This window comes from Sciurus vulgaris (assembly GCF_902686455.1).
Source record: "Sciurus vulgaris genome assembly, chromosome: 12".
Taxonomy (NCBI): domain Eukaryota; kingdom Metazoa; phylum Chordata; class Mammalia; order Rodentia; family Sciuridae; genus Sciurus; species Sciurus vulgaris.
The window spans coordinates 15826388-15842343 of record NC_136473.1 but is presented as its reverse complement, the minus strand read 5'-3'; the positions used below and the strand labels follow the sequence as shown (position 1 = coordinate 15842343).

The 15956-nt window shown below is 36.8% G+C and overlaps 1 protein-coding gene across 2 annotated transcripts in view; it reads left to right on the top strand.

Annotated features, from left to right (window-relative positions):
• The window catches only part of LOC306642304 (uncharacterized protein), a 34820-nt gene that overhangs the window by 8568 nt on the left and 10296 nt on the right, over positions 1 to 15956 (top strand). Inside the window, exons 2-3 of one of the 2 annotated variants that reach the window (XM_079107962.1) lie at positions 1501 to 1644; positions 7811 to 8020. In XM_079107962.1, the coding sequence (XP_078964088.1) occupies positions 1501 to 1644; positions 7811 to 7834 (168 nt within the window). In that variant the 3' untranslated portion in view covers positions 7835 to 8020. Of the gene's footprint in view, positions 1 to 1500; positions 1645 to 7810; positions 8021 to 15956 lie in introns of those variants that run through there. The other variant, XM_079107961.1, reaches the window with a different exon arrangement.

Here is a 15956-nt window from a genome sequence, read left to right as displayed (position 1 = left end):
TGGTAGGTGTTCATCTGCGTATCATCATAAAAAAAGAATAAATTGCATAAAATTCCTGATCTGGGGAAGAACAGTATTTTTTAAGCCCAGAATGAAAAAAAAATTATACTTCTACAAGCAATACTAACATACACACAGAAAAAAAATTCTAAAACAAATTATTACAATGAAGAAACAAGGTATTTTTTTCCAAAATTCTTATTCTCGAGGAACCACATTCAGAATGTTCCTTCCCAAAATTCAAATAACATCCTCAAAAATAAATAATGCAACAGCACACCTGAGGAGATAGGTTTTATTGCTGTTTGCTTGATTAGAAAAATGGTTTATTTAGAGAAGTAGAATAGAAGAGATGGAAGAATTCTCCAATGAGAGAATAGTCGTGAAATTCAACAATTTTTCTTATTGGCTCATTCTTAGATTTTCCTCCCCTCAGTGATTCTTTCAGTGGCATATGCAACATAAGATAAACTGTAAAAAAAGAACTTTTCAGAGCATCAGAGAGTCTCACAGAGGATTTGCTTTCAGCAGAGGAAAGAGAAATAGTTCCACAAGACAGGTGGGTTTACCCAGTACTTCACCATCTGCATCCTGAGGTTTCAAGATGGAGTTTTCTCCAAGTCCAACGAATGACCTCACTTTATTTGTGTGTGTGTGTGTGTCCTCCCTCATCCTGAGGTAACTTTTATTTTGTAATGTTAACATGAATTTCTAGAGAGAGAGTATGGTGATTCTGGTAGGTTATTTTCTATTATTGACACATGATGTCTTGCTCATATGATCTGAGCCTGATTTCTAAGTATTTTAATCTGCTTCTCAATCCCAGAAATAGGATGCTAGGGAAATCACATATTTAGACACTTAACTTCTTACTTTATTTTTCCCTATTGAGGCATTACTGTTATCCATAAATTCACTGAAGCCAACCACAGATATATTTTCTACTCTGGATGGTAGAGATAAATGGTGTTGACATTCAACTGTTTTCCCTAAAATTCGGTAATTCGATTGGACTGTGCATGTGTCTTTACCTTTTCCTAACTGGTTCTCCTTAGTGCTAGAAGAGGAAGAATTTTCACTGAAGAAAAATATCTTAGGTCAAACATACCTCAAAGCCTGTCATTCTCTTTGCCCTGGCTTTGCATTTACTAGGGATATTTTAAGAATACATTATACTGATAAAAATTCAGGGGTGTTCCTTTAAAAAGCCTAGTATACTTTCTTTGCATAAGATGCTATAAAATATGTAATAAAGACTTGGAAGTTAATACTCTGTCCCACTTTTTCTGAGGAGAGTAAACAACTGTGCTATTTAGTTGTCTCAACCTGGGCAATCTCATGGGATATGACAGTGTAGCAGATTTGACATTGGTCTGCCTATTGAAGATGGTTCTTGACCACCTCCTCTGTTTTCCAAAGGAATACTGTTGGTTAGACAAGATACGTACTTTTCAAAATATAAAGGGAAATGCGCTTATGCTTTTTACATCTTTTCACTAGGATACCAAGAACACCCGAGAAACAGCTCTGAACACACAGAAATCCCACATCCAACCAAATCTATACACAGAGAAGAATTTAAAAGTCTCAGCGCGGCACCTTGAAGGCTCATTGCATGCAGAACTGACAGGTGGTCCATCACCTGTAAGTTGAGCGGGGGCATCAGGGATTCCTAAAGTGTATTGCTGGGGAGTATAGATGAGACCATAGGTGAAGGAATCTTCAGTGTCGCAAACCTGAGGAAACGAGGGGAAGGGCGGGGCTGTTCTAGAGAGGAAGGGAGTTAGGTCAGTTAAAAGACGTAGATGGAGTCTGTGTGTGACTTTTCACTGTGGTCCATTACACAGGGTCAATAACAGCCCATCACATGAGTTCACACACCAGGGCTTTTACAAGTGTTAACTTTGTCCTGCTGTGAGGACAATAGGAAGTGAGTACCAGCGTCACCCCAGTTTCATGGCTAGAGAAACTGAAATAGAGCTTAACTCATTTCACTTTAGGTAAATGAAACACAGGCTGAGTTCATGGGTTCTCAGGTTCACGTAAACCAGCAAGAGGCAGAAGCAAGTTCAAATCCAGAAAGGCACGTTCCAGGGGCTCCTGAACCAGTGCACTCAACTGCCTTTCCAGAGAGCAGAGCTGTCATCTCCCCGTCAGCCCAGTGAAGGGTCCATTTTATCTTAACCTTGCCTTAATCATTCCTTTCCAATGAAACACAAGAAAAGTCCTGTTACCCCGAATTCCCACATCTCTGAACTGCCTTCATTTCTCCCAGTCAGTAGCCACGATCGCTCATATTGCTAGCTACTTTGGAAAGTGAAAGGATGTTTTAAAAACCTGTTTTGTTGTAAGAACAGTGTGTGACCACTGAAAAACATGTGGAAAGTGGAAAAATGTCATCGAGTGGGAGGGAGAGAAAACATGGTATTTCTTTCCCCTACCCAGTTATTGAATTGGGGGGATATTTTCCTCTAATTCTTTCCTTTACCATTAATTAATTGATGATGATATTTGTTGTTTTCTCATTTAGCATTACATCATAAAAAATACCCACAACTCTAAAACCTTCTCTAGTCTTTAACTGCACACTGAATCTGTCACATTGCTACTTTTGTTTATTAATTCAGTAATAATTTAGTGTTTTTTTGTTTATTAATGTGTCATAAGACTAGAACCAGATGGAACAAAACATAGTTCCTGTCCTTATGAAGTTGAACTTCCAGTGAGCGGTATTGATAATAAACATTTCACTAACTACAATTTAGTTGTGCAATAGAGTTCTCTCAGTTCCTAATAATATTAGCAGGGTTTAAGTTTTCAGAAATGTCTTTCTCTGAATAAAGGGAGTGAAATGAAATCATTCTGTTTGCTATTCTAGGATTGGGTAAGAATATTCAGTTTTTTTTTTTTTTTTTCTTTTTTTCACAAGTAGGAGATGCTTTCCAATTTTAAACCAACTGTGGCATTGACAACAAATTAAGGATTATCCCAAAGTTCCTACTGATTGCCTGAGGCTTTTAGAGTAAAAGTATTTATGCTCAAACTAGTCAAGATTAAAAGAAAACTCATTTTAAGTCTCATTTGTACATAGCTTAATTCAGTCACACTTTTTCACTTTTAACGTTTCATATTACTAAAATATTTTGTTCCTAAGACAGATCCTTCTGATACATTGATTGCCTCAACTCTTAAGTACCATCTCTAAACATACTGAATCGTTTTACTAGAATGGGTTGGATTGAACTAAATTGAATAATTAAAACTAAATTCCACAAAAGAATTTTTTAAAGGCCAAAATAGCAAGAAGAATCTCAGAGTTTAGCTACCATTTTATAAACAGTCACATTTTGGTTTTTATTCTTTCAGAAATTCAGTAAATATAAAAATTGTATTAAATTATTCAATTACATTTACCTCCAGTCAACACAAAGAAATGTATTGCTTTAGATATCTGCAATAACTGAATGATATCCAAGAGAAGAAATGTACACGTGGTTTATTTTTCATAAAACTTGATTAAAATTATTGAAATAATACATTTTTTACAAGAAATTATCATGGCGATAGTAAAAATTACTTTATTACAGTATTAATAGAAGGTCACCTAATTATGTTAATCTCCCTTTCATCAAAGGGTCTGTGTTAGCTACAGGTAATGAGCATGAATTTACAAAGCAAATCTATTGAATGTAGTGCTGATTTCAATTATTTTTCATCTTAATTGATTATGTTTGTTTATTCTCACATGCATAGGTACAGATTGAATAAAATTCTCAGTGTCTACAAATATCTTACTGCATTAGAAAACTAACTTGCCCAGAGTGTTCCCCTCAATGTACTTTCCTGTAACCTACCTCCTCCTAAGGAGTTGTGTGTTACACACATACACACTTCCCCTTGTATGTATATTTCTGTAGGTAATATACAATCACAATTGTATAAATATCTGTGTAAATATATCTGCAGGTTAATAAATTGGAAAACAATTGTTATCCAAATACCGCATGGACGTGTGGTTGCCACCAACCTGTGTGTGACTTTTTGATTTCTCACCTTGCTTTATTTGCTTAAAGTAACCATTCAGCATTTACATCCTGTGCCAGTTTATGATTTTCCATCAACTCACAGTCACACCCTTACTCTCGGTTCCCTTTTCTCTCTTCACACTTTGCTATGGTAAGGCACAAGAAGTCCCTGTGTTCCTGGACCAACAGCATCACTTGAAAGCATATTAGAAACAGAATCTCCAGCTTACTACTGGGACTGTAAGATTCCCAGCAATTTGCTTTGCATGTTAAATTTAGCAAAGTATAGTTCCATTCTAACCTTCCTACTGCCTGTACCCTACCCACTGGAGCTGTGTTGAAGTGAACATACCCTGGATATCTGCCAGAAGCAGCTTTGGTTTCTTTGCCTTTAGTGTTCCCATTAAAGTATATCACAAATGAATCCGAGCATCACAACACAGGGAATTTAGACAGCAGTAGGACGCTGTAAGACCTGTGTTGAAATCTAACCCATTCCCCATGTGGATCACACTGCATGTTTCATAGATGTGTGATTATCATCTAATGAAATGAATTTTGTACATACTCTTCTGCATTATAGCACAGAAGCTGGCGCCCAGTGATGTTCAGGCTTGTTCAGCATCTTTGCCCATCACCCTACAGCTGGATAGCATTTCATGCTGGTTGCCCCACAGGATAAAAATGTCCATTTGTCAGTGGCCACATGGAATTTCTCGAAGCAGGTCAGAACATAGTCGTGCTTTAGGAAAACCATGAAGTGAAACCTCCTAGAACCTCTTCTCTTTGTTCGTTCTCCACTTTGATCCCCCAGTGAATTCTCCTCTCTGCTTACTCCACCCTCTTCTTCAGGACCCATTTCTTAAGAACGTTTTCAAGTTGGTCATTAGAAGTCAAGCAATAAGAGCCAACAAGCCCCTTACATGTATAAGTGCCTTCATCTCTATGAGCTTCTTAAAACCACTGGGGTTCTTATCCCTATCTTACAGATGAGGAAGCTGAAATTTGTACAGAAGGCACTGACCATAGTAGTAGACTGAGGGAGAGTTGACTATGTCTTTCCCCCTAAGTGCTTCAGTCTTTCCTGTTTAACTTTCTGCTTCCCAGAAAAAGTAACCTGCTCTCCCTGGCCCTTTGCTTCTCTGTGTGAGTTTAAATAACCTGCTTCTCCTTCTGAGTCATGTTGATGTCTCATCATTAATTGATTTTGGTTTTGCTCTTTATTTTAAAATTTTTTGGCTTTTACGAGTTCATTATTGCTATACACGACAGTTGGGTCCATTTTGACAAAATCATATGTCCCTGGAATTTAATTTATACCATTTCTGTCCCCAGGGTCCCACTTTCCCTCCCTTCCTCTCTTCTCTCTTCCTCTTCTTCTACTCTACTGTTCTGCCTTTAACTCATTTATTTATTTTTAGTTGGTGCTTTATGGCTATACATAAAGATGGAATCCACTGTGGTATGATTACACACGTACATAGCATAATTTTGTAAAATTCATTCTGCATTTCCATACCTTCTTCCTCCCTTTCAGTCTCCTGCTCCATAATCTTTCCTATGTCTTTATGATATCGGACCCCACCCTTTTCCCCCTCACTTTCCTATCGTTTCCACATATGAGAGAAAACATTCGACTCTTGCTTTTCTGGTCTTTATTTCACTTAGCGCAATGTTCTTCAATCCCATCCATCTATGGCAAATCCCATAATTTCATTCTTCATTATGACTGAGTAAAACTCCCGTGTGTATACACTCCACATTTTCTTTATTCATTCAGGTGCTGATGGGCACCTGAGCTGATTGGATAGCTTAGGTATTGTGAATTGAGCCACTATAAACATCGACATCCTCTTATCACTATTGTATGCGGATTCTTTTGGATAAATACCCAGGAGTAAGATAACTGGGTCATGTGGTGGTTCCATTTCTAGTTTTCTGAAGGTTGTGTGAGAATAACTGGCACTTTAGAAACCAGATGTAGTGAGAGTTCAGTTCCAGATCCTCCTTCATCCTGCTCAGGTGTGCTAGGAGCAGTCCTAAGGAGTCAACCTCAGTCACTGGGTAGTGAGGGAAGACCCTGAACCAGTTTAAAGGAACAAGGGCCTGGGCTCATTGCGTGTGCTCACATGAATGCTTGTGAAATGGGATAGTCCAAGTGTTGTACAGGCAAACATGACTTCTTTGACCTATCGGCATTTTAGAACTGAGAAATGGAAAAGGTTGGCATTTGTGTCATGTAATAAAAGCTGCTTCCTATTAAAAAGCTGGAACACAGCATATTTGTGTGTTCTGTGTAATCTCTCAATATCCTCCAAGATAGGACACTTCAGTATAAAAGAAACATGTAGTGGTTGGTCATAGACTTGATTTAATAATACCTGGAGCACAGCATTGTGCTGCAAAGGTATTTCTTGTTCTCTTCGAACATTATATTCTCTGTGCATTTTTCAGCAGCTGTATCAGCATAATTAGCAGTGATGGGGATTTCCTGGAAGGTACCCACATATCATTACATCATCAAGTGGGAGATCTGTAAGAACTCATGATGAAAGGTTGTAATAGAGCTCCATAGGTACAAACATGTTACTCCTATTGAAAAAGTGACATCCTGCTGAACATATGAATTTAGAAAATGATCATGACTTTCAGCTATACTAAATACTTCTATGGGAAAATGTGATTTTACTATTCTATCTCCATTTTCCTAAAAAATTATCACTCTATTACTTTAATGTTCTTTACTTAAGATATGTCAGGTGAGATTATGAGTGAGGAATAATAGATGAATTCATAGGTAGGTAAGTAGAAGCTAAATGATAAAAGAAAAATAAAGAGCAAATAACATTATTTATATGTGGAAACACACATCAGCTTGAATCAAATTAGTTAAGTATGTAACCACATGAATATATATTTCTATTGAATCAAGAATTTATGTTTTCATGAATGTGGATGAACAACAATAATCCGTAAACAATGCTTTTAATTACTTTATTAGTTTGGTAGCTTGTTCAATAAAAATAATGTCTGTGTGGAACTGGAACATCCATTTCAACTGGCAGAGACTACTATACAATGCAGCTCTAATTTAGCAGCTACTTAAAATAAGTTCTTGTCATTGTTATTAACTTTTGTACACATTGATTTTTAAGAAAAATGAAAATAATAGAATAATATGCTCCATTTTATAATACCCATGATATTATGGATATTTTCACCTGCAATCTTTGTATTTTTCACAGAGTCTTTCTGCTTTTATAAATTATTTGGCAATAAAATTATAGATTTAATTTGAGCACAGAAGAATGGGGAATAAAGAAGGTGCAAGATTAATGACTATATAAAATTTGCAAGTCCATTATATAAAAACTGGCATATCCATTATATAAAACCTAGAGATCTTGAGCTTCCCTTTACATATTAAATATAAAATTAAGGAAGTAAGATACAGACAAATCTGTGTCAAAAAGCGAAGAAAGACATATGGCTTAGGTAGAAACTACTTCAAATGCTAAATATTTTGTGAAGGAAAACATGTTTTGTAGGAACTGAGTGTAAGGCACTGTAATTTGGGTAGCAGTTGATTCCAGAGCAGTTTTTCACTTTCTGATTTGCTGGAGGCCTTTCTCCTCCCCACTTTCCACTGCCTAAAGTGACTCTTTGCATTGGAGCTTACCTTGTCTTTGAGTTATTTTGAAATGCTTAGGTAGTTTAAAATGAGGTCCTTCACATCACACTCAAGGTAAAAATTTAAATTACCTCCCTTAATTTTGTATCCTTAGAGAAGAGGAAGAAAAGAAGAATAGGAGAGAAACAGAGAATGGGAAAGAAGAGACAGGAGACCACATCATCAGAGACACAAGTACCGTTGCTGCTACAGTGGTCTTCCCCATCCCCCAGTCCTCAGGTAGCAGTGCCATTAATAAAACTACTTTCGAGATGTCTTAAGGGATGTGTTGTACTCCATCTGTTCCAAAATACCCTTTGATTATGGATTTCAAATTAGTTAATGCTTTGTTCCAAAAACAAAAATAGCAACAATGAGAACTTAACAATTTGTGATTGAACTCTGCACTGATTAGTTAGGTTAGAACACAGAACCAAAGAAATCTCCAACCTTTTCTGATATACATACATACATACTCAGACATCTGCACATTCTCTTTGTGTGTTTGGGGGTGGGTGGGTGTTCATAGCTGTCTAATGGAATAATTGCCATTAGTTATTATATAATTGTTGGAATTGTATGAAAATTTTCTGTACAACTGCAGAATTCATATATTCTTTGGGGGGCTCTTAAACATAGATGCAAGATGCTTTTAAATTTATGTATTTACTTATTCACCATTTTTTTTTCTTCAATGCTGGGTTTGAACCCAAACCTTGTACATGCGAAACGAATGTTCTATTAATAAGTTGCAACTCCAGGCCTACTCACTAATTCTTATTTTTAAGACATCTAGTCAGGCTAAGAATTATACAAAATTGTCTAAGAACACATTAAGCTAAATAAGTCCTTATTCAGTCTCTCCTTAGTAGATTGTGAAACAAACCATTGTAAATAAAGGCATTAATAGATTTAAAATGTATTAAGATATAGAGAACCAGAACATCTGGTCATTACACTATGGTATGAGAAGTAGAACTCACATGAGATTCCTAGCTGGGACCTTGTGCAATCTACTTACCATCTTTCAAGATCAATTGCTTTGATAAAATGAAGATCATAATTTTTCTCTCTCAACATTATGAATCACATGAAGAGAAAAGTATCTAGTACATAGACTAGGCTCCTCTGGCCACTTTCTTAAAACATCTGATATATAATCTACCTGTTAATTGACATGCTCCTGCCAAGCACTTGACCAGAGGATGGAGTTATATCTAAAAATAGTGAGTAGCTCGGGACAAAGCAACTCCTATTAGCAATATCTTAGCAAAAGAGATTTCAACATAATCACAAATGGTTCAGGGTTTAGGATGGCACAAATGGTTGATTAATGTCTACACCAATTTATTAGCTACACACACCCTTCTCTTTCATAGATTCTGTAAGCTCACGGTGCTATGACAACCTTGGATAATGAACTGTGAAGAAATATCTCCAGAATCATCTAAGGAACACCAACATCTAGGTGCTAACAGGGTGGTTATTTAATGTATGCCTCAAAATTCAAGAAAGGCAGGCTTTGTTTCTTAACAATGAGATTGCAGAAGTAAGAGAGAGTTTTTCTTGTTTTTGTTTGTTTCTTTTGTTTTCATTGTAAGAGGGCAAGGTGATTCTTGGGCCAAACATAAAAGAACTTGGCAAATATTATCCTGAAATGTATTTGATCATTTCTCTTGCTGGTTTCCAAAACAAGGACAAAATATATTATGGCTTGTGAATAAAATATGGATGGTAAGGAATGGAAAAGGTCACCGGAGGAAACTAAGTTTACCTTGGAAACTAGGTAAGCAGAAGACTTAGGTGTATCCACATACAGAGAGCATTGTATCTGTAGGTAATAATGAACCATATTTACAACAACCCTAGTTATTTACTTGAAGACCCATAATCGGGTGAAATGACTATGACTTGAACAGGAGACAACAGTATCATCCTTATTTGGATAATTCTGATGAATGGAAACCTCTTTGTTATGAATGAAAATGTGGCCCAGTCAGATAGGCTATTCCCTTCTGGCTATTTTTAAGTAGTTATCATATCCATGTAGAGCTTGTTATTTTCTTGAGTTTGCTCATTTTCTTCTCACATGAGGTGCTGTGTGGAGTCCACTTGTGATGAGGACAGTTTTCTCCAAAGTCATAAATAGTTCGATGAACACAATGTTAGAGCTTGATTTGAACAGCATAGTGTCCAGACACTTTCTTTATTCAGTCATTGACAAAAGTAGATTTTATGCCTGTAATAGCACATGATAGACTTATATTGAGTTCCTAATTAACTAGAATCCTAAATTTTGTTTTGTTTTTCTCAGGTGATGCTAAGTTATATTTCTTCAATACTAAGTTTAGCATTTCTTCAGCCGATTACTTATAGTTCATCATTGCAAGTTAATGGGATCAAACAGATCTGACTTTTCTCACATTTTAAATTTTAATATCTTATATCTGAACAAACTCACTTTGAATTGGATTCTCAAGGAAAAAGCTTTCTTTTTCTAGAGATTGTATTTTAGACCTTTTAAATGAAGGGTTAATTTGTTCCTATAGAAAAATAGATAACATAATTTACAGAAATCTCAGGCTTAACAAACTTGGAAAGATTTGTTATTATAATGTTTCAATGTTTCTGGGTGTTTGGGGTTCAGTAGAAAACCTCCGTCATACTTTGCCCAAAGCAAGTCTTAAATTTTTAATTATGCGTAATAAATCCAGGCATATTTAATCATATATATCATGATTCATTTACACTTCAATCACTACATTGTTATTTTGAAGAACTATTTGATGTCTATAAGCCCTTTGTGGCTTTAATATATGCTTATAAAACCCAATGCCTCTCCATACATACACACACACACACACATACACATGCTATTTGAAAATAGATCATTATATTTTGCTCAGGGGGAAAAAATCAAATGCATATACTTGGGGTGTGGTTTTTGGCCTTTATACTGCACTTGGCTAGATATTATATAATCAACTAAAAATCATTTCTATCTGACTTCTTTGTTTTTAAATACATTAAAGTTGAAATGTTTTAAATAATATTTTGGAGATTCATGGCTAAAAAACTAGATGAAAAATGTGATTAAAGGTCTAGAAGAGAATTTATAAAACCTGCATCTCCGTGTATATCACCATGTATATCATAAAGAAACATTGCAAAAGTCCATCCACAGTTCTTAACTCTTTCCTGATATTTAGACCAAAATATCCAGCTGGCTGCTACATTTTTCCACAAGGGCATTCGAGTATAGCAGAACCATGTAGAGAACTGATTTGATTCTACCCTCATGTCCTTTCCCTCCAAAAAAATCCCACACCCTTCTCCCATCTCTTTCCAAAGAATGCATTGCCTCCCTTGCAGGTTTCTAACCTGGGAAATTCTATTGACCATCAGCCCAGCTGCCTGCTTCAAAGCTGACTGACGGAGTTATGAAACAGGAAAGAATTCCCATTTCTTCTGGTCAATTCCCACACTATGAAATCTTAGGACTTCTGTCTTCCATCGAGACCCAATACGTGTGTCTGAATTACTTTAATAATTGCCAAATTTTCACTTTGTTTCTACTCTTAATTTCATGTAGTCCATTTTTCCCACAGCTATTCAAATAATCATTCAAAACTGGCTCTAATGACACCCCCTGGGGCCTTCAGAGTTCATTCAAATCCTGACTGTGACTCACAGGCTTCCCTAGAATCATCCCTCCACCTCCCTGATCACCCTTCCTTGCATCTTTTTCTGTGCACTTCATGGGAACATAATGTTCTTTCATTTCCTTCTCTCACCTCCAACCTTCCCAAAACCTGTCTTTTGCTTGGAATAAGTTATTGCCCTACCTTACTGAGGTATTTTTCATAAATCAAAAGAGTAAAGTTTCTCTGTGAACATGTGATTAGGGGAGAGGAGAGGAAGGGAGGATCTGAGAGAGGATGGGAGGGAGAAGCAAAGAAAGGTTAAGAGAGAGGACACACAGGCTTTCTGTAGATCAATCATAAAGTCACTGTCCTCTGGAAAATGTTGATGTCAATGCTCCATTTTAAAAAATAAATAATAAATCAGTGGTTGTTATAAAAATAAAGAGAGAGGATGGAATATCCATAATGAAAGTCAGCACACTGCATCTGGTTTGAAGGGCATGATGAAATGTCCTTCCAACCCTTAGAGTATCATCAAACATAATAATAAAGCCAAAAGTCACTTTAGGTGACTCCTAGATGAACCCCTTTTTTTCCTAGAAGAAGAAATAAAAATATATGTGGTTATTGTTTATTTCCTTTCCTGCCTTTCTCTTTTGCCAAAACATAAGAAAATGTTACATTATCAACTTTGTCAGAAAGGTAAAGCATTATGGGAGTTTTAACCAAATTGTATATTAGGCTCTTGCTTCAATATGATGTACACATTCAAAATCAAGTAATTTCCAACAGATCAATCGATTGACACAGTCAGATGAGCACACCTATGGCACGGTTTGATGACCACCTAGGGGCACACATTCTTCTTTGAGGAAGTCTTGCTACTTAGCTGCCCTCTTTAAAAGATGCAGAATATACCACTGGTGATAGTACAGAGACCCCAAAGCTTCATGAGTCAGTTACTTTTGTTTCCCATCCCTAAGGAGAAAGATAAGCCGTCCTACCAACATTAAATACCAAGAGGAAATACACTGAAAGTGGAAAGGAAAGATCACTCGTTCCGGAAGAAAAGGACTTATACAAGAGAGAGAGAGACAGAAAAGTGACCAATACTTTAAAAAAGAAAAGAAAAAAAGCACAATTGAGTCCTGCTAAGTACTTAGCAATAGTGTAACCAATAAAGTGACCTAAAAAGATTTTGAGACTCAATTGTCTCATCTGTACCTAAGAATTTTAAAATCAGCTCTAACCATTTGGGCAAATGACTAAAACTCAAAATTAATAATGTATATGATTTTTAGAAATTGTTTAAGTGCGAACAATGGTACACTTGTAAAGTACATAATAATTCACAATTCTCCCTGTGTCCACTCCTGAAAATGGGTGATTATAACTGATTTAAAAATATGCAGATGTAGGTATTTTGATGCCCAGGTCAATGAACCAAGCTCCAAATTTGAAAATGAGAAAGATGAGAGCAATGTTAGAAGATATGTAGAACAGAAAATTTCTCTGTACAACATCAGTATTTCCCAAATAATTTCTGAAGAAATTAACAGGAGTTTTGGAAAATATACACTTGAAGAATTGTAATCTTTTCTGGTCTATAGACACGTTCATGAAAATTCTCCAGAAATGGGGGATTATTTCTCACTAACTTCTTGCCTCCCTAACAGTGAAAAGTCAAAGATGATTCCAAAAGCTATGAATTAGTTCATATGCTTGTCACTAGCTTTAAACATCACCAAAACAAGGGCCTGGTTTGGGGATTCAGATGAAATAAAGAACTCAAATTTTATTTAATCTACTTCATGGGAATTTCTTTTCAGAGTAGAAAAATGAAAATATGCGCTTATCTTTAAAAAGTAAAGCAGTTTTGGAAGTGTATCTCTACCTTACGGACACCTTCATCATGAAGGTATTTGCTTGTTATCCCCATTGTGAAGTCTTAAAGTAGTTTATTTAATAGGCTATTCAATAACATGGGAAAAAAATACCCATTTTTGCCTCCATGAGATCAATGAAAACTATTCTCCCAATGTTGTAATCTCTTTACTGTAGTAAGTGGTAAGAAAAAAGTATTCTTCTTTTTCTTTTTATTCAGTGGCATAAATAACTTTAATTTTATGTAGCCATTTGGAGTCACTAACAACAGGAAGATTGAGGCTCTGGAGTCACAGCCAGGCCATCAGATGCTGTCTTTCTATCTGTCTCATGCCTGGAAATCAGGAATCACAGCTCTGAATTATTGGTTCGCTCTGGTCACTAAAATTGCTCTCCATATTATTCCTTTCCTGGTAGTCCCCAGGGCCAGAAGTTACACTAGGGGACCCCCTCAATGGCATCTTCACTAGTAGCCCCTTGACTCACATGGGAATATCCACAGGGACGCCCCCTGCAGGAGTATGAAAAAGGTTCACTTTTCTGGTGTTCGAGGCTAACGTCTTGACCTAATGAGCGCTTGTCTACCAGCTAGGAGCCAGAGTCCCAAAGGCTTTACAGATGCTGCTATTTGAAATATGACACACCAGGGACTTCATCATATCTTGCAGCTGATGCTCCCTTCTCCCTCTCAACTGGGTTCATCCAGAGTTTTGGAGAACCATGCATGTTAGACAGGAGTTCCAAGCCCATGTTTCCCTCTGAAAAGGGAAAAGAGCAAACATTGGGATAGCACCTCTATTCTCAGGTGCATGCTCCTAATTATCTACAAAGCAAGTAAAACAACAATATAATTCATCATTCAAACCAGATATTTCGAGAATGAAATGAAGCACTCATAATACAGACATAGGAAAATGATGGAACTGGGTTCTTCTAACTTTACCTGGTGGGGAAAAGGAAAGTGACTTGAGAGTGAGGGGTATTTGAGGGAGGGGGCCATCACTTGGACTGGGTGGAAGGTTTTTGTCATCACCATCATATTTAACTATGCAATCAACTCCTGCTCTTTGGGCTGGTCATGTTCTGTGAAGTTACTGTGAACACTGAATTGTGAACATCAATACATCGCTCTTAGGAGAACTGCAGGGAATGTGAGCCTTGGATCACATTTTCATCAACTAATACACACATGTCCTCGCTTTATGGGTGTTTCTGTGCATGACACCTCATTTAGTATTTACTGATTTTTGAGGGGGTACTGGGAATTGAATTCAGGGACACTCAACCACTGAGCCACATCCCCAGTCCTATTTTGTACGAGAAAGGGTCTCACTGAGTTGCTTAGCTCCTGGCTATTGCTGAGACTGGCTTTGAACACAAGATCCTCCTACCTCAGCCTCCAGAGCTGCTGGGATTACAGATATGTGCCACTGTACCCTGCAATATTTACTGATTTCTCGACATTGAATTCCTGGCTGGCAGTGCCCTAATGCCTGAGCAGAATAAGGACACATACTTTCTTCATAGGACGCATCACAGTCTTCTTGTGCTTAGATCCTTAGAATACCAGTACTACATTATCCTGTAACTAGGGGGCAATTTAAATAGTGAAATCAGCAACAAAAAACACACAATGAGGAAAATGTGGCACTAAATGGACCACAAAAAGACACACTGTTTACAGTTGAGGGAAAAAGCAAGAGCAAGGAGACATTCCACCTTGTTCAGCCTCAGCTGGGAACTTGCACTGTGGGTGACTCAAATTTTTCTCCTGCCCTGCATGTGTTCTTGAAAGAATTTGGAAGCACTGTGACTACTGATTGGGGTTTTCAAATAAAGTTTGGAAAATAGGCAAATGTATAACTATGAAATCCAAAAATGATGAGAATTGACTGTAAATTTTTGGTTGATTCCAACATGCATCTTTAGTTAAAACTAGATTCAGTAAGTAGATTCCAAGTGGCTTCCAAGAGGTAGATTTGAAATGGAGAACAACTGGCCTTGGGAAATAGAGATAAAAGGTGGTTTCCAAGCTGTTTATCAACCAGTAATGAGCAAGAGATGCAGGTTCTCGGCATCCTCACCAAATTTGGGATTCTTTATGATAGGTACATGGTGACATATCATGGGGATTTTAATTTGCATTTCCCTAATCATTAACAGTATGAAGTTTCTTAAACAATTAAATATACAACTGTCATATGACCCAGTACTTTTACCCCTGAGCATGTACTCAGAGAAATGAAAACTTAAATTCACAAAACAACTGTCCATAAATGTCCATGATGGGTTCATTATAATAGCCCCCAAAGTGGAAACAGCCTAAATGTCCCTTGGTGAGTAAAGAGTTAAACAAACTGTGATCTAATTTACCATGATTTATTACTTACTAAAAAGGAACAAACCGGGCTGGGAATGTGGCTCAGTCTCTGGGTTTCATTGCTAGCACCACAAAGATAAAATAAAATACAAAGGAACAAACTTCTGATATAGTCAACAACCGGTCTAAATCTCCAAAGGATTATGCTAACTGAAAAAAGCCAATTTCAAAAAGGTACATGCTTTATAATATATATAAAGTATATGTTATACTTTATATAATGTCCCTACAGTAGAGAGATTATGGAAATGGAGACAGGGCTGAGGTAGGAATGCAGGCCAGAAGGAAGTAGGTGTGGCTATAAAAGGCAACAGGAGGAAAGGTCTGTATCTGAAAGTACCAGTGTGGATGTC